Genomic DNA, 22,819 nt, shown 5'->3' with positions numbered 1-22,819 from the left:
CAAATCAGTTTGCCTTTGTCAAAGGAAGGCAAACTGTGGATGGTATTTTAACTGCAAATGAATGTGTAGAAGACAGAAAGACTCGTGAGAATCCAGGGGTTCTAGTCAAGCTAGACCTTGAAAGGGCCTACAATAAGGTTGACTGGGAGTATATCTTGGACTGATTGAGACTGAGAGGATTTGGCAGGAGATGAGATCAAATGGATCAAAGGATGCATTGGCTCATCTTGGTTTTCAGTTCTCCTAAATGGAGAGTCTAAGGGCTACTTTAAGGCTAGTCGAGGGCTTAGACAGGCTGTCCACTCTCTCCTCTCCTCTTTACCTTAGTGATGGACATCTTCAATTTTCTATTTGACAAAGCCAAACTACTAAGTTCGGTTAAGGGCTTTGAAGTGGTAAGAGATATGGTCCAGGTTTCTCACTTGCAATTTGCTGACGACATCATCCTATTCTTGGATGCATCCTTGGAAAACATCTCCAATGTGAAGAGGGTGATCAAAGCCTTCGAATCAATTACCAGGCTGAGGGTCAATTTTAGCAAATCTAGTATTGTACCCATAAATTCAGTTGAAGAGAGCCTCCTAGAGAATTTCAAATATGTTCTGAACTATAAGGTGGAAAATCTCCCCATTTCCTATCTAGGAATGCCCCTTGGAGGCAACCCAAGAACACTAAACTTCTGGGGACCAGTGGTGGAGAAGTTTGAAAAGAAATTAGCTTCGTGGAAAAAATGCTACCTATCAAAAGGGTGTAGACTGATTCTCCTAAAGGCCTCTCTAGCCAACTTACCAATTTATTATCTTTCTGTCTTCAAAATTCTTACTAAAGTGAGAAACTATTTAGAGAAAATCCAATGAAACTTTCTTTGGGATGGAGGAGGGGAGAATAGAAACCACTTGGTAAGTTGGGATCAAGTCTGTAAGTTGAAGGAGGAGGGAGGATTGGGAGTTGGGCATTTGAAAGAGAAGAACATCTCTCTCTTGAGCAAATGGCTATGGAGATTCCCTGTAGAATCCAATACACTTTGGGCAGCTGTCATCTCTAGTAAATATGGAACAAATGCAAATGGGTGGGACAGTAATCTTCATTTGAACCAGGTAAAGAATTCAAATCCTTGGAAAGGCATAGTCTCTTCACACTCTTCTTTCCTTACTTTCATTATACTTAAAGTGGCAAATGGAAATAAAATAAAATTCTGGAAAGATCTCTGGTGGGGGAATACCATTCTAGCAGAATCTTTCCCTAGAATCTTCAATCTCTCCACAGACCAAGACTCAACTGATTCCTCTTGTATCCCAGTTTTACCTGCCGATATTAACTTGACCCTGAACCTGAAAGACCTCTAAGGGACACTGAGATCTCAGACCTCATAAACCTCTTCCTCACCTTAAAAGAAGTCTCCACCTAACCTCATTCCATTGACACCCGAGTCTGGACCCTCAACCCAAATGGTATTTCTCTTCCAAATCTATGTTTAAGGCTCTAATTGCAGGTGATCAGATCTCCTCTTTCCCTTTCAAGAAGGTATGGAGCAGTCATATTCCTCTAAGAGTTTGCTTCTTTGTCTGGGAACCATGTCTATAGAGAATAAATACTTGTGATCTTCTTCAGGAAAAAAAGCCTGGGAAGGTTATATATTTCTCCTCATACATTTGTGCTTTGCCTAAGAGAAGGGGAATCTGCAGATCATCTACTCACTCATTGCAATTTTTCTTAAAAGATTTGGTGGCATTTCTTAAACCTGACTAGTTGGGTCTCTCCAAAGCATATTCAGGAGTTCCTCAATCAGTGGCATGGGTCAGGCTTGAGCAGAAGAGGTAAAGTGTATTGGCAAATTGTGGTACATGCAGTATTGTGGGGAATTTGGGAGGAAAGAAACATGCGCATATTTGAAAACAAAATCAGATCTCTAGAAGAATTAATTTCAGATATATTCTTTTGTTGTAATTTTTGGGTTGTTAATTCTGAGATGTTTCAGGGCCTCTCTCTCAATGATCTTAACAAAAATATCCAAACAATCTTGCTTCTCCCAACTTACCCTCAACTAACCCAAAGATAAAGATACCACATATTGAAGAAGGGATGATTCTAAACTTCGATTGAAGTGCTGCAGGCAATCCAGGCAAAGCTGGGATAGGTGGTATTTTGAGGGATGAACAGGGGTTTATCTGTTGGGCTTTCAGTGGCCCAATAGGTAACACAGACTCAACAAAGGCTGAAGTGATGGCAGCACTCACTGGTATCAGAATAATAATAAGTTTAGGCATTCAGAAATTATCCATTGTTGGAGACTCTGCTAATACTATCAAATGGCTGAAAGACAAGGAGGGGGGTCCGTGGAGGTTGAGTCATTATCTGACTGAGGCAAGAGACTCCTTGGAAAATTTAAATGTAAATCTGTTGTGGATACCGAGGGAGTTGAATCAAATTGCAGATGGATTAGCTAAAATTGGAGCAAACTTAGAAAATTTATACAGCAACAGGCTTCCCCCCTTGTAATTTTGTGTTTCTGCTGTTTAAGCTCTCTTCCCTTTATTCAGTACATCTGCTCATGTACTCCTTGTTCTATTTAATGAAATCTGGTTAACTTTTTCTCAAAAAAAAACATCTCTCAAGTGATAGTTGTTATCTACTGATTACATCATCTAACGTGTCCAGGAATGTCATAGAGGTGGCTGACATACATGTCCAGGAATGTTCAGATCTGTTATATTCTTCCCAGGTTCCCAAAGAGGTTCAAACTTACTAAACAAAGCACATGCTGTTGCTGCATATGGTATACAGACTGGTATTAAGATCCATACTCCATGAGACACAACCCCATTACTTTGCTTTCAGCTTCAGTTTTCCATATCAAAACATGTCAAAATCCTCCATATGCCTTGGTTTTAGTATGGATAAAAAGATTATTCAACTGTCTAGCGGAAGAGTCTACTATCTTAGATTTCCCTGTTTAATATTTATTTCCCTACCAGTTCACACTTTTTCAGCCTTATGACAGTCCTAAGTACCTACTACCTACAGGCAACAGCACAGCCTTAAACATTGCTCTCTCATCTGTTTTCCTTGTTTTATTGATCTTTGAACCCGAGCTAAGTACTACCCAACCACCATTATCTGTCATTGGAAAGGCTGTTGGTTTTGCTTGAGCCACAGTTTATGGCTTCCTTTGGAGTGCAAGTATGGTGGAGTTTATGTATATTTGTGTGTTGCAGGAGGCCACAAAGCTCACACTAGTTTTCTTTCCTTTTCAATACAACTTTATACTTTACCAACAAAAAGATTATCTTTAACTAAAATCTTAATTTCAAACTAGGCCAGTCACAAGTTGATAATATATGATCCATCATTAACAACCGAACATAACATCATATACACATGATTAGGAAATGTCAGAAAATGAATCAACAAATTAGAAGAGAAACACAAAGAAGTGCTCTATAGTTGGATATGTAAATCAAAGATGCTTATCTTTGGTTACCAGTTTAACTTTCAAAGTTTAGCATTTAAATAATGATCAACTTGATATAGTTTGCAAGAAGACTAAATAAAATAATGGAATCTAGACTTCACCTTCGAGCAAAAGGACGCCTCATTAGTACCCTAGGTGCATATTTCTTCTGCTTTCTAAGTCTATATTTCTCCTGTAGGTTGAGCGAAAAATCAGCAAAAAATCTCTAATAAAGCAGCACATCAAAATTTTAAGTTCTGTAAACCAAACTGACCTGAGAAAACAATGTTTTCTTCTCAAATGTTGAGCTGTTCGCAATTAATGCTTCAACTATTTCATCACCTGCTGCACCTTGTCTGTATTCAAACTAATAAGAAATAGTCAGAAAGAGAAACATTTTGCCTCCCTTACAAGAAAGATGGAATAATGATTAACTAACACATGCCATGACATAGACATGAAAAACAAAATGTATCTATAAATCTCTACCCAACAAATACATATTTGTCCATTCTTAAAGGAAGATAAAGACGTGTGCAAAGTAACCAATTCTCTAGTTACACCAGCATGTGGTTCATATAGTTGTAAACAAAAAAAAAAAATGTACGTGTGCCAAAAGAATACAATATGACTAGCACAATTCTGTACCTCACATGGACAAATCCATGTGAGAGTCAAAAAGTTGTATAGGTGTGCCAAAAAAAAAACAGTACAACAAAACTGCTTTGTTCTGTTACTTTTGTAACTTTTTTTTTGACAAGTAACTTCAAATTTATTAATCAAATATGAAAAGCATTACAAGCATCCCTTAGAGGCACGAGATGCTACCTCTCCAACAGAAAAATAAAATATAAATTATATTTGAGCCCAATACAATTGGTTTCTACCACCCCTTGCATTACCTCACATTGGACTGGGTTTGTTCTGTAACTTAAATATATAGATCCAAAACTAACATTACCTCACATTGGACTGAGTTTCTAAGTAGTCTGAAACTAGAAAGTCATAAAACATACATCAACTGGGGTATTCGGTTCTTATCTGCAGGGACCTATCCTCTCTGAGCAAAGGCCAGAGTACCTTAGGAAATGGAAAGGTTTTTTTATTTTTTCCTTTTCTTTTGAGGTACAAACAAAGCATTATCAATGTTAAAATTATAGAGTGTAGGGGATGAGATATACCAAAAGAAATTCTTTACAGAGATGAATCAAGAAAGAATAGCAAAAAAAGGAATACTATCCCATTAGCTCCTGTTGTTGGATTTGATTTTGTTTCTGCTGTTAGAGTGCTGTCAGTCTAGGGTGCTGTCAGCATGTTCTTTTCTTTGTTTAATCATTTTATTATTAGCGTGCCACCAGGGGCATGATTGTAATTTTCTTTTCTTTTATTTACATCATGTTATTATAAATAAGAAGCTGGGCGCCGCCAGCCCAACCTTTTTGACTCTCAAACACTTTTCTTCCTCTCCTCTTCTCTTCTCTCTTCTCTCCTCCCCTCTCAGTCCTCTCTCTCTTCTAAAAAGAAAACATGGTATCAGATCGCAACTCTGGGCGATAGGAGTGTCTTTTCTCCTCTGAATCACATTTATTCCACCCAGTTTTCTGATTTCTTGGTCAGTGAAGCAAGAAACCCTAATCGGATTGATCAGAACCACCTGTAGTTGTTTCTTCCGGGTTCTTCCATGGTCATAGCACCAAGGTAACCCTAGTAGGAGGGGGCCGATGCTGTGAAGACTCTTTTTTCCTTTGGCCAATGCTATGAAGACTTGGTCTTGGATTTGCACCTTCATACAAGGGTGTGTGATCCCCTTTTGTCACAAGTATGTGCTGTGATGGGTTGGTGTCTGTACTGTGTAGTCCAATGGTGACTGAAATTTAAATTTCTAGACTGTTGCTGGACTGTTTAGTTGCTAGCAGTGGTTTTCAGCAGATTGTTCTTTATTTCAGAAGCAGAATTTTTGGTGTTTAGTGCCCTAATTGTGACTGTGAGAGGTAATAGTTGAGTGGGGACTGGTCTTATGCACCTGTGGTTTGGGTTTTGTTTTGTAGACTGTTTCTCTCAATGGCAAATGATGATTCTACCTCATCTGGGGTTACATCAACCCGTAGTACAGCTGGTATGGGAGTTGAAAATATGATGTTTCCTGTGCCAATTACCCTTTTAAGCGGCCTGAACTATCTGGAGTGGGCTAAAGGTGTAAAACTTTATGCAACAGCAAGGGAAAAAGTTGGTTACATAAATGGAAGAGTGAAAGAACCCAAGAGTGGGACAGCTGAACATGATATGTACGGGGGCAACTTGGGCGGGCCCAGCCCGAGCCCGAACCGGCCCAACCTGGAATTTTACACGGGCTGGGCTTGGATTTTCAGTCCTCGGGCTGGGATCGGCCCAAGAAATTGAGTTTTTTTATTTTTCGGGCTAGGCTCGGGCCTAGCGCCTAGGTAGCCCGAGCTCGGCCCAATTATATACATTTATACATATATATGTGTATATATGTAAATGTTGCATACATATTTACATATATATACACACATATTTGTATATATAACATTTGTATAGAAATTTTGCATACATATTTACATACATACATAAATATATGTGTATATATTCGCATAAATACATTTATATATGTATAGTTTTAGAGTGGGTTAATTGACCAAACCGAGCCCGGTCCAGGACCAAGCCCAACCCAAGTGCATCAAATTACAAGGGGGGTTGGGCTCAGGTTGGGAAAATCGGGTTTGACCTCGGGCTCGGGCTAGGCTCGGGCCTATGTTGACCATAAACCCTGCCGACTTGCACCCTTAATGATAGGTGGGACCAAGATGTAGAGAACACTAATGTGGTCCCCACTGTGTTCGTATGGCAGCATATTTTTGTTAGTTATATCGGTGTTAGTTGGTAGTTATTTCAGTTTGTTATTTCAGCTTTATTATTAGTTTATTTGCCATGTAAGCAATAAGGGCAATTCAGCCCTTTTACAATTAGACAAGATATACAAATATTAAGAGTGGGTTGGCTGATGTCAAGACCAACCCTCTCTCTTTTCCAAGATCTCTTTGTGTGCTTCTTCTCTTCTCTCCTCTCTTCTTCTTCTCTTCTTCAATTTCTTCATTCTTTTTCTTTGAATTCAAGACTAATTGTAGTCTTGATCAACTACTTGGTATCAGAGCCGACCTAGGAGCTCTTATGTTAGTCTAATTAGATTGACTACATGAGAATCTCCTAGGGTTAGAAGTGTTTCAACAAAGAAGGAGGATCAACTAATTCTTGGAGGTTATTGGTAGTGTGCGGCTGCTACTAAGAAGATTGTAGAAGGCTGGGAGAGTTCCAGTAGTCAGGAAGAATCAGAAAAGGCTTCGAATCTTCAAGATTACAGCCTTGCATCAAACAGAAGGTGGCGGGCCTGGCGGCAGAGATTGTTTTTCATAAAGTAAGCTTTTTTCTTGAGAATAACGTTGAAAAAAATCATCTTGGTTTATTCTGAGAGGTGCGGATGGAAAATCTGTATTTTTTTCTTTAGGGTTTTGAGAGAAGACCCTAAAATTCAGAATTGTTGGTTTCATATCAGATTTTGAACTGGTTTCATTCAGAACTCTATTTTCTTTGTTCTTTGGAAGACCTAGGCTGGCTGTTATCAGTTGTTTGGGTGTTGTTTTTCTATTACAGGAGTTAAAAAAGGCTTTTTTATTAATTCTTGATCAAGAATGGAGTTCAAGAATCAGGGGGAAGGTGATTTTGGAACTAACAATTCTGATAACATGTCTGAGAATGCCTTTCAGATTACAACTGTGAAGTTTGATGGATCAAACTACTTTAAAATGGGCTCAATCGACCATAATTGCCATTGGAAGTAGAGGAAAACTGAGCTACTTGTTGGGAGATGTAAAAGAATCAACTAAGGAGGACCAAGCTTATACCAAATGGGTTCAGGAGAACTATTTGGTTATGACGTGGTTGTGCAACTCTATGCAACCACATATTAGCCAGAACTATTTGCAGGCAAAAACAGCCAAGGAAATCTGGGATATCATGAAGGAGACTTACTCCCAACCCCTTAATGTTGCTAGGGATTATGAATTGAAGTGTGAGGTTAACAACCTTAAGCAAGGAGAGAAACCAGTCTCGGTTTACTTCTCTACCTTGAAATCTCTATGGCATGAAATTGACCACCTAGAAACACTTGAGTGGGAAAGTCTGAAGGATGCACAGACTCATAGAAAGCAAGTTAAAACTAATAGGGTTTTTGAGTTCCTAACTGGTCTGAATCTTGACTATGATATTGTGAGACAGCAACTACTAACAAGGGACAGTGTAACCCTAGCTCAAGCCTACTCCTTAGTGCATAGTGAAGAGACTAGGAAAAAGGTTATGATGCAACATCAGCCCTTCCCACCAGCCTTGGCAGTAGTTAAACCTACGTCTGGGGGTGATATGGAGAGGGATATAAAGAAGGAAGACAAGCGGGATCTAGTGTGTGAACGTTGCAAGAAACCTAAGCATACTAAAGACACAAATTGGAAGTTGCACCCTCATCCAGTTCTAACAAAGCTCGGGAACAAAAGGGGTAATGCTAATATGGCTGTTAATACTAATTGTGCATCCTCATCGGGCACAAAAGACACACCTCTAGAAACCCTAGCTGCTGTCCAAGCTGCCCTAACTCAGTTGGAAATAGAAGTTGGCAATTCAGCTCAATCATCTCAGCCGCCATCAACTCCTCCCACATCATCTTTTGCTCATTCAAGTACTCGGGCCTCAACTTATCATGCTTTAGCTCCAAGTAACATTGAACATTGTTGGGTAATAGGCTCAAGTGCATCTAACCATATGACTGGCTTGCCATCACTGTTCACTACCTATCACTTATCTTCTGACAGAGATAAAGTGTCCATTGCCGATGGTTCCCTTGTTCCCATTTCTAGCAAAGGAGACATCAACTTGTCTAATACAATTTCCTTATCTTCAGTTCAGCATGTTCCGAAGCTTAATACTAACTTGTTTTCAGTCAGTAGCATTACAAAACATCAGAATTGTTCAGTAACTTTTTTCCCTAACCGATGTGTTTTTCAGGACTTGGAGACAAAGAAGGTGATTGGAACTGGCCGTGAGACGAATGGGATCTATCTACTTGGAGAGAATTCTCATTGGGAAGATAGTGAAGATAGGAAGTCTTTTGTTTCTCAACCTGTTAGTTAGGTTATGCTTTGGCATAATCGGTTGGGCCATTTATCCTTTCGGTCTTTGAAGAGTTTGTTTCCTAATTTATTTGAGTCTGTTCAAATGTCCAATTTGAAATGTGAGAGTTGTGAGATTGCAAAGCATTGTAGAACATCTTATTCATTGAGTAATAAAAGTAGTAATTCTTTTGATATTGTGCATACCGATATTTGGGGCCCGTATCACATCACTACTATGGGGGGGATACAAATATTTCTTGTTGTTTGTTGATGACTATACCCGTTTTTCTTGGGTTTACCTTATGCATTCTCGAGATTAGGTTCCTGCTTTGACCCAGATCTTTCATCAGATGATTTTAACCCAGTTTGGGATCAAAATCAAAATCTTCAGATCTGATAATGCGAAAGAAAACTTACCAACTCATTAGCCTCTTTTTTGCTTGATCATAGGATTATTCACCAGAGTACTTGTCCTTATACACCACAGCAAAATGGGGTTGTTGAGAGGAAGAATAAGCACTTATTGGAGGTGGCTAGAAGCATTATGTTTAACTCCAATGTGCCTATTCATTTCTGGGGAGATGCTATTCTTACAGCAGTGTATCTCATTAACCGAGTTCCTTCACGGGTTCTTGACATGAAGCCTCCATTTACCCTTCTATACACCACAGCAAAATGGGGTTACTGAGAGGAAGAATAGGCACATATTGGAGGTGGCTAAAAGCATTATTTTTAACTCCAATGTGCCTATTAGTTTCTGGGGAGATGCTATTCTTACAGCAGTGTATCTCATTAATTGAGTTCCTTCACGGGTTCTTGACATGAAGCCTCCATTTACCCTTCTATACCCCGATAAAGAATTGTTTATTGTTCCCCTTAAAACTTTTGGTTGCACTTGCTTTGCTCAGATTCTTGGACCTCATCGATCCAAATTTGATCCTAAGGCCTCCAAATGTATTTTTCTCGGTTATGCACAAACTCAAAAGGATTATTGCCGCTATGAACCTACTTCCGAGAGGAGATTTGTCTCTATGGATGTTACATTCTTTGAGGATGTACCCTATTATCCTAGGGTTTCTCCTCATGGGGAGAGTAATGAGAGTGGGGTTAACTCATCACAAGTTCCTTTACCTGTTCCATTGAGTGATGAGGGATGTAATGGAGAGAGTTGTCAAAAGTGTCCGAATTTGAGAATCTATCACAGGCAGTGGAGGCAGGTTGATTTCAGTCATCAGCAATCCGGGCCAACCCCAATTCCTTCTGCGGATCCAAACCCAAGTACCACAATCCCTTTATCAGATCCAAGTCCCATTGAGATACCTTCCACTGTTGCACCCTTACCTCCTTTGGATGACCTTGACCTCCCAATTGCAGTCCATAAAGGCAAACGGAGTTGCACCACATCCACAACTCAATACATTTCCCAGTTCTTGTCCTATGATCGCTTGTCCCCCTCTTACAGGTCCTATACCACATCCGTTGCTGATATTCCTCCTATCCCCAGAATAGTGCAGGAAGCCTTGTTAGTTCCTAAGTGGAAAGATGCAATGAAGGTTGAAATGGATGATCTTCTGAGGAATAATACTTGGGAGCTAGTTGACCAACCTAAAGGGAAGAAACCGGTTGGATGTAGATGTGTATTTACTGTGAAACATAATACTGATGGTTCCATTGAAAAGTATAAGGCTCGGTTAGTTGCAAAGGGATTTACTCAGACTTATGGTATAGACTACTTGGAGACTTTTGCTCCAATAGCAAAGATGACCGCTATTAGAGTTTTATTATCCCTTGCAGCCAGTTACTCTTGGCCCTTGTTCCAAATGGATGTTAAAAATGCCTTCCTCAATGGAGACTTAAAGGAAGAAATCTACATGTAGTTACCTCTTGGATTTTATGATGCAGAGACAAGAAATAAGGTTTGCCGTTTGAATAAAGCCTTGTATGGACTAAAACAGTCCCCCTAGAGCTTGGTTTGATAGATTTAGACAAGCCCTTGAAAAATTCGGCTATGTATAGACCCAGTCAGACCATACATTGTTCATTAAGAGAGTGGACTCTTCCTTGACTTTGCTTGCTGCATATGTGGATGATATTGTAGTGACAGGGAATGATAACAGTGAGATTGAGTCTCTTAAACAACTCCTTCATCAAGAGTTTGAGGTGAAAGATCTGGGTGAGCTACGATACTTGTTAGGTATTGTTGGTGTGAGAGTTTTAATAAATTCTCATACAACATAATTCACTCAATCAAGTGATTGAGTTTTTATTATTTTGGGTAAGGCCCATTCAAGGAATCATACAGATTGTTCCCCTTAATTACATCTCCACAACAAAGTAGAGAACACCTTTTGATTCTGACTTGGAGAAATGAATGCATAGAACAAAAGAAAAGAACAATAGGGTACTTAAAAACAAACTTTTCATTTGTTTTCTTTTACATCAAGTGTACAAGAATGAGAAGAAAGAAAAAGAAAATACAATTGAGAAACTATACAGCAATACATTTCTCTTTTCTTTTTAATACAAAGAAAATTTCCTTCTCACTCCTTCACAATAAACTATAGTCAATCAAATTGTCTTGGAATTTTGCATACAAAAAGGGAACCGCAGTCAATCAAATTGAATACTTGATTGTAGACGATTTTCATCCCTCTGCTCTTCATTTTCATTTGAAGGGAACCATAATCAGCCTTCGAGAATTAGACTGTAGATGGTTTAATCCCTTTGTCTTGAAAGAGGGACCATAATCAACCAAGTAGAGGCACCTGATTGTAGATGGTTTATTCCCCTCTATTTCCTTTCTCAAAAGTAAAAACAAAAGAGAGAGAGAAAGAAGGATATATAGCAGAAGACTTTCCTTTTTTCTACCTGTATTAGTGAGACTTTTTTCCTTCCTTGCCTTCCCTTGAGCACTTCTCTTTTCTTCTTCTCCTTATCTTTGCTTTTCTTAAGAACCTCTTGTGAATTTCTCCGAAGAGTCTCTCTATGTATCTCCCTATTTCTAGCTTCTCCTTGAGGAGCTTAAATAAGGAATGGGGTAGTTATGTAACTACCTCCTCCTCTTAGGTGAAGGACACATATCCCTTCCACTTAAGGAGAAGGAACTCCCATACGGGATACTTTTTTATAGTTTTAATGATTTGGCTAGTAGACTAGCCAACCCACTTATTTGAGTTCTAATTTATTTAAATATTATTTGGATTAAAAAAATGCCTTCAATAAGTATTGAGGTAGCTAGATCTAAACATAGGATTTTTGTTTCTCAAAGATAGTATATTCTAGATCTATTGGAAGAAACTAGAAAGTTGGGTGTTGTTAGACAATTTTGTATGCCCTTAGCTTCAATCAAAATGATGTATTTTATGAGTTTATTGTAAATGAATAAAAGTGCAAATTTGATTCATGTTCCCTTGGTATGTTTCTGTGTAATACCCTTAAATTGGACACTTAATGAGACTCGTGTTAGTTTAAAATGTTCACAGCCAGTGGGTCGATCTGGGGAGACCTATCCTGACAAGGCTTACACTGTGGTGCCACCAAGTCGGTTGGGGTGGCTTGTCTCAACTACCAGGGTAAGACCCTAGGCACATACAGTGTGGGATTAATTGAATCTTTGAACTGGACCAGATTTCCAGTATTGCCCTGGACCTTGGAGATTGATGGGCAAAACTGGAAAGTTACACCCGACCCCTAGACCCAATTATGATACTGCACTAGGTGTCGGATTGGGCTGTCTTTGATGCACCAATCAGTGAGATCCTTAGCGGGGGTCAAAACCTAGGTATGTTGGGACAGTATGAGAATTCATCTTAGTGGGTGATCATAGTGACAGGATCAGCCCCTTTGTCAGATAAAGGTAATGATCGGGGATGCACTCTCACTGATGGAAACCAAGACTACCGGCAGCCGATTTCAATCGTTGAAATTTGTTTTGCAAAATATATTTTATATGAGATATAAAAGAGTGCAACACTATTTGTTTTGCAAAATATATATATTTTATATATATATATATATTATGGTTTCGAAATGTTTGCAAATAGGTTTTAATTCCCGGGATCCATATATGAAAGAGTGCAACACTATTCCTTGCAGCCGAGGGAGAGGTCCTCTCTTGTCGGGCAGTGTATGATCATTATGGGCTAAGAGGTTAAGTGTAAGACCATTGAGGATAATACCTGATGGACTAATCTTGCATTTGCCCACAATCCCTGAGTGTTACAAGGTGGCTTGGCCCAGGGACCACTTAGGGTAAGTGTTGGGCCCATAGAGCCCATCTGATGGGTTTCAGGGGTGCACTGTCCATAACAGTGTATTCAGCCAGGCCTTGTAACAAAGGTTGGGCTGAACCCATGTGGCTGATGTATAGATCAGTGTTTGGGTCCCACGCCATACAAGGAAGCCCAACTGGGTAGCAGTTTGGAAGGCTTAATGAATACATAATCCTAAATGGGCCTTAAGCCCATTCTTTAAGGGGCGAATTTAGAGATAAGATCAGCTGATAGGATTGGGCCCACACCCTATCCACTCAGAGAGTCCAAGATCTAAATGAGATTTAAATTTGGAAACTTCCTAATTAGATTAGGAGTTGGCTGATCTAATCTGCAGATAAGATAAGGATTATCCCTTATCTTAAAGGGACTTCTAATCCAGATATGATTTGAGTTAGCAACTCCTAATGGGATTAGGAGCTGATCCCTTTAAGTCTATAAAAGGAAGAGGGGACGGCAGCCTTTGGACATCCAACAATCACTAGCAACAGTCTTGTCTTCAGAGCTGAGATCACAGAAGAGAGAATTATGCATCCTGCAAATACTCTCTAGCCGCCTCCTTCCTGCAGCCGCCGCCTACAGCAGTTCGATCTCCATTGCTTGGGAGAAATCAAGATTGGATCTTGACTCCAATCTTTTGGAGAAAAGATAGGTAGGAGTTGTATTCACAAGCCGTCCAGGTGATTCTTGGGAAGAATCAAGTTCTTAGGAATAACACTGCTGATTCTGCTCCACCCTGCACTGCGCTATCTTCAATGGGAGCAGTTTTTGGTTTCTACCTTGGGCGTGAACACCTCCATTGAGAGATATTGTTTCTCTGTATCAGGTATTATCTCTCTCCCCTCCTTTTGGTTCAGATCTGGTTCAGTTTATGGTTCAAGAATGATCCTTGAAAATATGATTTTCTAAATAGGGAATTCGATTCCCAGTTGAAGGGAAAGAAAAAATTTTGAAATTCGCCCCCTTTATTCCGCAATCTTTGGGCGTCCATATGATGGATTTTCTATCCCTTCAGGTGTTAAGCCTGTAGATACACCTATTGAACAGAATCACAAGATCAGTGTAGAAGGTGGAGAACCACTTGAAGATAAAGCTATGTTCCAACGATTAGTTGGAAAACTCCTCTATCTTTGTCTCACACGACCGGACATCAGTTATGCAATCAGCGTTGTCAGTCAGTATATGCACTCTCCTAGAACTACTCACCTCCTTGCAATTGAGAGGATATTAGCATACTTGAAGAGGTGCCCAGGTAATGATCACATGAAGATGGAGGTTTATACAAATGCTGATTGGGCTAGGAGTGTTGATGAAAGAATGTCTACCTCTGGATATTGTGCTTTTGTAGGAGGTAACCTTGTCTCCTGGAGGAGTAAGAAACAAAGTGTTGTTTCTCATTCTAGTGCTGAAGCTGAATATAGATCTATGGCTAATGGTGTGGCTGAAATCCTATGCCTGAAGTCATTATTTGAGGAGCTGGGTATTACTTATGAGAAGCCCTTAATGTTGTATTGTGATAATCAGGTTGCTATTAATATAGCTCATAATCCGATACAACATGACAAAAATAAGCATATTGAAGTAGACCAACATTTTGTCAGAGAAGGGTTACATCTCAAGAAGTGTGTCTTCCGTATATCACCTCCAGCATGTAGCTCGCAGATCTTCTCACCAAGGTTGTTCCAAAGAAGTTAAAGGCAAGTTGGGAATGACAAATATCTATTCTCAACTTGAAGGGGAGTGTAGAGAACACTGATATAGTCCCCACTGTGTTCGTATGGCAACATATTTGTGTTAGTTCTGTCAATGTTAGTTGGTAGTTGTTTCATTTTGTTATTTCAGCTTTATTATTAGTTTATTTGCCATGTAAGCAATAAGGGCAATTCAGCCCTTTTACAATTACTAAACATATATAAATAATTAAGAGTGGGTCGGCTGATGTCAAGACCAACCCTCTCTCTTTTCCAAGATCTCTTCATGTGCTTCTTCTCTTCTCTCCTCTCTTCTTCTTCTCTTCTTCAATTTCTTCATTCTTTTTCTTTGAATTCAAGACAAGTTGTTGTACCCATTGTTGGCATTCAAGACATACGCGTGACACAAATTGAGAGCTCTATGTGAGGCCAAAGTGAGTTGTAAAGGACCAAGAACAGGGTAAGGTGTAGGGTCAGGAGAAGCCTACTACAACACATAATGCAGCAAATGTGACAACCCAAGATACTCAGTCTGTCGAGGTGTTAACTGGTACTGCCCGGGAACACTTCACTGGTTCTTACCCCAAGGAAGATATCATGAATTTATTTTGTAGTCATTTGGAATCATATGGTAGGGCCTTGCGCCAGATGGACAGTTCAGTTACTAGTACCCCTTCTACCTCATTTGTGTCTACATCAAGTAATGCAACCTCTGCCTTCCATGTCTCCACTACCATTGATTCCCCTTGGATCATTGACTCAAAGGCCTCTAACCAAATAACCAGTAAGCCAAATCCTTTTCAATCTTATAGCCTTTTTGTCAGGAAAGGATAAGGTGAAGCTTGCAGATGGATCATTCTCCTCCATTGCAGGCCAAGGATCAATATCCCTTCCTCGTAGACTTAACCTGAATAATGTGTTGCATGTCCCTCAACTTCCCATCAATCTACTTTCCATTAGTAGTATCACCAACTCTTTAAACTGCAGTGTAACATTTTTTCTCGGTTCATGTGTTTTTCAAGATCTAACTTCCAGGAGGACGATTGACAAAGACAGCTTAGTGGATGGTCTCTACACTCTCAACAAGGATGGCTTCTCGGTGTCATCCTCAAAGTCACATAGTTAGTCAAATAGGAGTCACATTTTTTGTGGCATAATTGATAAGGTCATGTGTCTTTTGAAATAGTGAAGTCTTTGTTTCTTTTTTATTTAAATCATGTTTAGTGTCATATTTCCAATGTCAAACATGTCAGTTGAGCAAGCAATGTAGAATAATATTTCATTCAAGTAATAAAAGATCAAGTTTCCCTTTGTGTATTCTGATGTGTGAGGGCCTACTACTATAACTTTAGAGGGCGGGTATAAGTACTTTATCACATTGATTGATGATTTCTCCTGCTATACATGGGTATTTCCCATGCATAACAAAGATGAAGTTCCAAAGATTGTAAGAGATTTCTAGAGGATGGTATTTACACAGTTTCATGTTAAAACAGTGTTTTAAAAGTGCAAGGGCCAATTTGTGCCTGAGGTGCAAGGCGAGCTGCAAATTACAAAAAGAAAATCTAAAATATAAAAAAAAGTCAAAATTTCCAAAAAAAAAATGCCAAAATTTTAAAAAAAATGCAAAAAAATTAAAAAATATTAAACATAATGTTAATGAAAATAGAAACTTAAATTTTAAAATAAATTATTTAAAAAACCTATTATCTAAAATTAAAATACACAAACATAACATGTAAAGTGTATTAAAATGAAAATTTAAAAATAAAAGCAAACATATAAAGCATTTTCAAGCATGTAAAACCCACAATCTCTTTTTTATCTTAATTGTATTGCTTCAAGTAATTAATGTGATGTAAAACATATTGCATTCTTGATTCTATGAGTCGCCTTTGTAGCATGACCCTCGAGGAAAGCCCAAACAAGTCTATGTTAGGGTTTGAAATTCTTATTTCTCACATTAAAAATAATGAATGTGCATGCCTGGGCTGAGGCACAAGGCGCATCAGGCGCACGCCTAGGCGCACCAGGCACACGCCTTTTGAAAGAGGTGCGCCTAGGAAATAGGCGAGGCGCATACCCCAAAATGCGCCTCGCCTGTGCGCCTAGGCGCGCCTTTTAAATCAATGTGTTGAAATCCAGATTTTTCAATAGATAGTGCAAAGGAATATTTCCATAGTAAACTCAATGAGCTCTTTGCTTCTCATGGATCCATTGGCATTCATAGGAGCTCATGTGCAAGAACACTGCAAAAAGAAAGAACAGACACCTCCTTGAAGTAGCATGAGGGATGATGTTACACATGAATGTACTAAAACGTTTTTGGATAGATGTTGTACTTGCTACTACTTATATCATCAATCACATGCCCTCTGGAGTGTTGAACTACAAAGCCCCTCATCAGTTATTCCCTCAGTCTCCTTTAATTTCCACTCCCATGAGAGTGTTTGGTTGTCGTGCTTTTGTCCATGATTTATCTCTGTCTCGTGGTAAGTTAGACCCTCGATCTATTCCATGTATCTTTCTAGGGTATTCCTCCTCTCAAAAGGGTTATCGGTGCTTTGATCCCATTGGTCATAAGTTCTTTGTCTCTATGGATGCTTCCTTTTTTGAGTATAAACCATTCTTCCATGCTTCTCCTCGGAGGAGAGTAGCGTGGAAGGAGAAATAAGTCCAGGTCCGTCAAGTCTCTCTTCCTTCTATTCCGGATCTTACTCATTTTCATGATTTCCAACGTAAAAACCGTAGAGATCAGCAATGTGACAAAGATGTGGAGACACCAAACACTAAGCAATTGACACCTTCAGACTCCCAAGAGGTAAGTTCAAATGAACTAGGCACAATTGCACATATTGATACTCATGCTCCCACTTCGGTTGTAAATGACCTTGACATTTTTTTTTATAATGACCTTGACATTCCTATTACTCAAAGAAAGGGAGTCAGGTCATGCACTACCAAACACCCCATTACTCAATATGTCTCCTATGATCGCATTTCCCCTCTTACCATGCCTTCCTATCTGCAGTTAATAGCACTCCCATACCAAGAAAGGTTGCAAAGGCATTAAAATACCCTAAATGGACATATGCTATGGAGGAGATTAATGCCCTCCATAAGAATCAGACTTGAGAGTTGGTGGATCTTCCAAGAGGGAAAGCCCCAGCGGGGTGTAAGTGGGTGTTTACAATGAAACACAAGGTGGATGGGACAGTTGAAAGGTACAAAGCAAGGTTGGTAGCAAAAGGATACACTCAATTCTATGGTGTTGACTATGATGAAACATTTGTACCAATAGCTAAGATGAACTTAATTTGGGTTCTTATATCATTGGCTACAAACCTTGATTGGGAATTGCATCAACTAGATATAAAGAATGCCTTTTTAAATGGTGACCCGGTGGATAAGGTGTACATGGTTTAACCCCCAGATTGTTGTGCCAAAGGAAGTAAAAATAATGTGTGCAAGATAAGAAAGTCCCTCTATAGTTTAAAACAATCTCCCAGAGCATGGTTCAATAAGTTTCATATGGCGGTCCAGTAAGTAGAATTCAAACAATGTCAGTCTAATCACATTCTCTTTGTGAAGAGATGTTAGGAACAGGTTATTGTGTTGATAGTGTATGTGGATGATATCATCATTACAGGAAATTGGAGCTCAAAAATACAAAAGTTGAAGGAATTGCTAACCTCTCAATTTGAAGTGAAAGATCCGGGTCCACTAAAGTACTTTCTTGGAATTGAAGTTGTCCGCTCAAAAAGAGGCATCTTCATTTCTCAGAGGAAGTACATCCTTTATCCGTTACAAGAAACAAGAAAGTTAGGTGCAAAGCCAACAAATATTCCTATGGATATTGACCATAAACTGGGTGATTGTGATGGTGAATCTCTGAAAGATGTGAAATAGTTTCGAAGATTAGTGGGAAGGTTGCTTCATTTGCCCATGGCACATCCAGACATTGCTTATTCAGTTGGGGTCCTAAGCCGATTCATGCATTCCTCTAAGACCACACATGGAGGTAGTAGAGGGGATTCTTAAGTATTTGAAGAAGTATCCAAGAACGGGTTTGATATTCAATAAACATAATCATATAAAGGTGGAAGTCTATACAAATGTTGATTGGGTAGGTGTTGTGGATGATAGAAAGTCCACAAGTGTGTATTGTACATTTGTGGGAGGAAATCAAGTGACATGGAGAAGTAAAAAGCAAAGTGTAGTTGCAAGGTCAAGTGCTGAAGTGGAGTATAGGGATATGGCATATGGGGTGGCTGATGAATCTTCTAGGGGAGCTTGGGGTTACTGTTCACAATCATATGTCCCTTTACTGTGACAATAAGGCAACTATAAACATTGCTAACAATCATATCCTACACAATAAGACCAAGCACATTGAAGTGGACAAACACTTCATAAGAGAAAAATTGGAAAATGGAGAAATCTGTACTCCTTATGTCAAACTCCAAGGAGCAACTAGTTAATGTTCTCACAAAAGGGCTTCCATACTTGCAGCACAATGAGTTGTGTGACAAGTTGGGAATGATAGGTATGTTCAGACCAACTCGAGGGAGAGCGTTGTTGGGTTTGGTTTTGTTTCTGCTATTAGAGTGTTGTCAGTCTAGGGTTGTTTAATTATTTTATTATTAGGGTGTGCCGCCAGGGAAATGATTGTAGTTTTCTTTTCTTTTATTTACATCATGTTATTATAAATAAGAAGGTGGGCCCCGCCAGCCCAACCTTTTGACTCTCAAACACTTTTCTTCCTCTTCTCTTCTCTTCTCTCTTCTCTCCACCCCTCTCTCTCCTCTCTCTCTCTCTCTCTCTCTTCTAGAAAGAAAACAGCTCTCTACTTGGAATAAAAATCAGATCTTGCCATGCCTAGAAATTGTGAGCTTAGCTTGGTTCATAACAATAAGAATCTATAGCTTCACAGATTCTATTGGTGAGATATTTTTCATAAACCCATTCATTTTTTACTCCCGAATTCCCAACAATGTGACAAAAAAGGTGATCATCAATAAGATGTGTCCTTTTAATCTGAAAAATACTGCTGGCCTGGCCAAGATTATTGAAGTAGACACACATGGACCAGTATCCTCCAGTCAACTCTAAAAATGAAAATAAAGAAACCAAAGATGTATGAAAGGAAGATTCTTCTGTCTCTTTGCATAGTGACATGCTTGCTAACTTGATGTTCCTTTCTAACTTGTTAGAAGATTCTTCTTTTTTCCTCAATACATTTAATCAAATAGTTCCTCCAATGAAACTCTTCCCATTCTCAGAAAAACTAAACAATTTATATGGACAACATTTTATGGCATGAACAATCTAATAACCTTATAAACATCATAAGATAGAGTGGAACCCCTTTTCTGGATAACAAAATCAAATCATCAAACATATTTTGTTAACTACAGAGTACAGAATAACAACCAGCTGATAAAAAAAAACTACATAGTGACAAGCAACATGCTAAACATTGTTTTAAAGAATATGCAATTAAATACACTGTATAGTTGTATTACTGTTTTACAATCTCAGTTAGTCTAACCATCCAAGTTGGGTTGACAGCCACATATGGTCATATTTGAGACAAGAAAAGAAAAGGTCTTGCCACATCTAAACATATGTCGGATGTATTCTAAAAAAATCCACATTCTGATATACGAAACATAACCTCTGGTCACATAGAAAGCATAACAGACAAGAGAGAGGAGAGAGTAAAATATGGGCTAAACATAGTTAAAAAATGCATCATATGCATAGTTTCATATTTTTACTAAAAACACATTAGATGTCAAACTACTCAAAAAAACAGAAAGGCGTAGTGATTTCCATAGAAAACACAAAATATGTAATAATAAGATCTTCAAAATATGAAAATGTTTTATTAATTTAGTTATTCTTATAACATAAAATGTGCATGTTAACAGATTATACATACATAAAAATGCCAAATTTTTCATTCTGGATTATTGAAAACACAGCATATTAAACATATATTCGCTTTTAACCAATATTTTTTACTGAACCACACGTTTGACAGAAACAGAATTTTTTTGTATTTTTTTATTCTTGAAACCAAAATATTCCAGTATCACATTGATACAATATACATATTTACCGACTATGCTGTACACATGCAATCCTACCCATAATACATTACATGCACCCATGCAAATATGACCTACACCATATTTATGTGTCTATCAAAATATTAGATTCATCATTCAACATAAAAGTTTGCAATCATAAACACCCATTAGTACATGGCCTTCACCTTTGCATGGGAAAGGAATTTCTTTTTTTTTTTTTTTGTGTGGGTGGTGCATGTGGGGTGGAGTGGGGTGGGGGATGGGCCTTCTCTTTCGAAAAGGGATAGAAGAAGAGGTCCTAACCTTCGCATCGCATCTATATCTTCACCTGAGAGGCTCTGAGCTGTATTATCATCAATAATTGCTCGGTTGTCCTTCAATTCATCTTTCAATTGACTATTATCTTTCCCTTGAGTATTACTGCCTGAACAGGAAAAGGGGAAAAACAAAAAACAAAAAAAAAATAGAGGCATTAGTTGTAATGGACAAAAAAAAAAACATATTAAAAGCAGTTAATGCAATTGGGGAAGTTTCATCATAAATATTACTCTTCCAGAAAAAGATTATAGCAACTTCCCGGTGCACCTCACCAGAGAAAAAGACAGCATACAAATTCCACACAGACTGAGATAAAAGCATCTGGAACACATTCTGATGCATCCAGATATAGTTCTCATATAGTAACTTCAGTTATTAAACAAAACATAATAATTTTTTTTCCAATTTTATTGTAATACACACAGCTTCAGAAGTAACAGTAACAACGATTTCCAAGGTGACTACAGGATCCTAGTGCTTGAATTTTGTAATAGAATCCTTAGAATGTATTCTAAGGATGCCTCTTTAAAAGAATGGCATTCAGTCTAAGCAGAACTTCAAGTTCCACCTTTGCCACTTCTCATGCCTTCCTCATTCCAACTTTTAACTCTTTTTCAGGCACTGCTACACTTTACAAAATTCAGTTTCATGACCATACTGATCTGGCTTTTTTTTTGTATCAGTAACAGTGAAAAGATTTTATTTATAAAAATAGATAGTGTACATCAGAATGGTAAGATGGTCAGCCTCAGCTAACCATCCCAAAGCTTTCGGAGTCAATTACAATCCCCCCTTGTCCAACCACTCCCCATTACAATCAGTTTCTTGTTACCCCCTGTTTTGCCAACCATCTGCTTACGGGTGCAAATGCATCGATCAATCTGATCTTATTTTTGTCCGATTTGGATAGCCCTCTGTCGGAATTTCGGATCGGATATTCAGATCGAATTCGCATCACCCATATCCGATCCGATCCGACCTATATATATAAGCATATTTACTTATAAAAAAACATGTATATATTAATATATTTATTTATAAATATTTTGCATTGCATTTTTGTATTTTTTATAAAAAAACGTATATATTAATATATATGATGAAAATAGTTGAAAAATACTTATATTTTTGTTTTTCTTTATATAAACTTTTATATTTTTCTTTTAAAATTTTCATAGTTCAAATCGGATTGGATCATATTTGGATATCCGACTCCTTAATTCCGATTCAAATCGCCATTTGTGAGATCCGATCCAATCCATTTGCATCCCTTCCCTGATCTGCTAGGCCATTAGCTGACATAGGTGTCCACTTTATTCTTGCTCCAATCATATTGATCTGTTTCATAACCATACAAACATATATCTTAAGTTATATAGTGCATTTTGATGCACTTTGATCTAGCTTGATACCACAAATACAAAGTCAAGGTATCAAGGAAAAAATAATTAAATGGACAAAAAATAAAAGAAAATGGTAGAGACAATTGAATTTATAAAAAAGAAATCTATTTAAATATTTATTAGTTTGATTATTTAGTCAAGTCTTACTTAGTATATAGATGACATAACATTTGCATAGACCAATGATATATCTTTTGAAAAGAAACATAATATACAATTATTTGATATTTCTATAGGAAACAACATATTTAGTTATACTTAATACACATCTTACATGGTCTACAATAATAGATGAAGTCAAGCAGTTGGGATAAGGATTTGTTGAGTTGAATTGATGTTTATAGAGGATATAACATATCAACTTAAATTGAGATGGGGTCTGCTGAAAGCAAAAAGCATGTGGCCATGCT

General features: G+C 38.2%; 1 protein-coding gene across 7 annotated transcripts in view; it reads right to left on the bottom strand.

Moving 5' to 3' along the window:
• Window positions 1–22,819, bottom strand: part of LOC148876415 (eukaryotic initiation factor 3 gamma subunit family protein) — a 43,303-nt gene that overhangs the window by 17,836 nt on the left and 2,648 nt on the right. For all 7 annotated transcript variants that reach the window (XM_088966791.1, XM_088966793.1, XM_088966794.1 and 4 more), the window contains 3 exons: window positions 20,992–21,112; window positions 3,726–3,807; window positions 3,574–3,644 (listed from right to left, as the gene is read on the bottom strand). In XM_088966791.1, coding sequence (XP_088822917.1) covers window positions 3,574–3,644; window positions 3,726–3,807; window positions 20,992–21,112 — 274 coding nt within the window. The remainder of the gene's footprint in view (window positions 1–3,573; window positions 3,645–3,725; window positions 3,808–20,991; window positions 21,113–22,819) is intronic.

This window comes from Nelumbo lutea, chromosome 1, assembly GCF_056320005.1.
Source record: "Nelumbo lutea isolate HS-2025 chromosome 1, American lotus-T2T, whole genome shotgun sequence".
NCBI classification, from domain to species: Eukaryota; Viridiplantae; Streptophyta; class Magnoliopsida; order Proteales; family Nelumbonaceae; genus Nelumbo; species Nelumbo lutea.
This window is presented reverse-complemented; position numbering and strand designations above follow the sequence as displayed.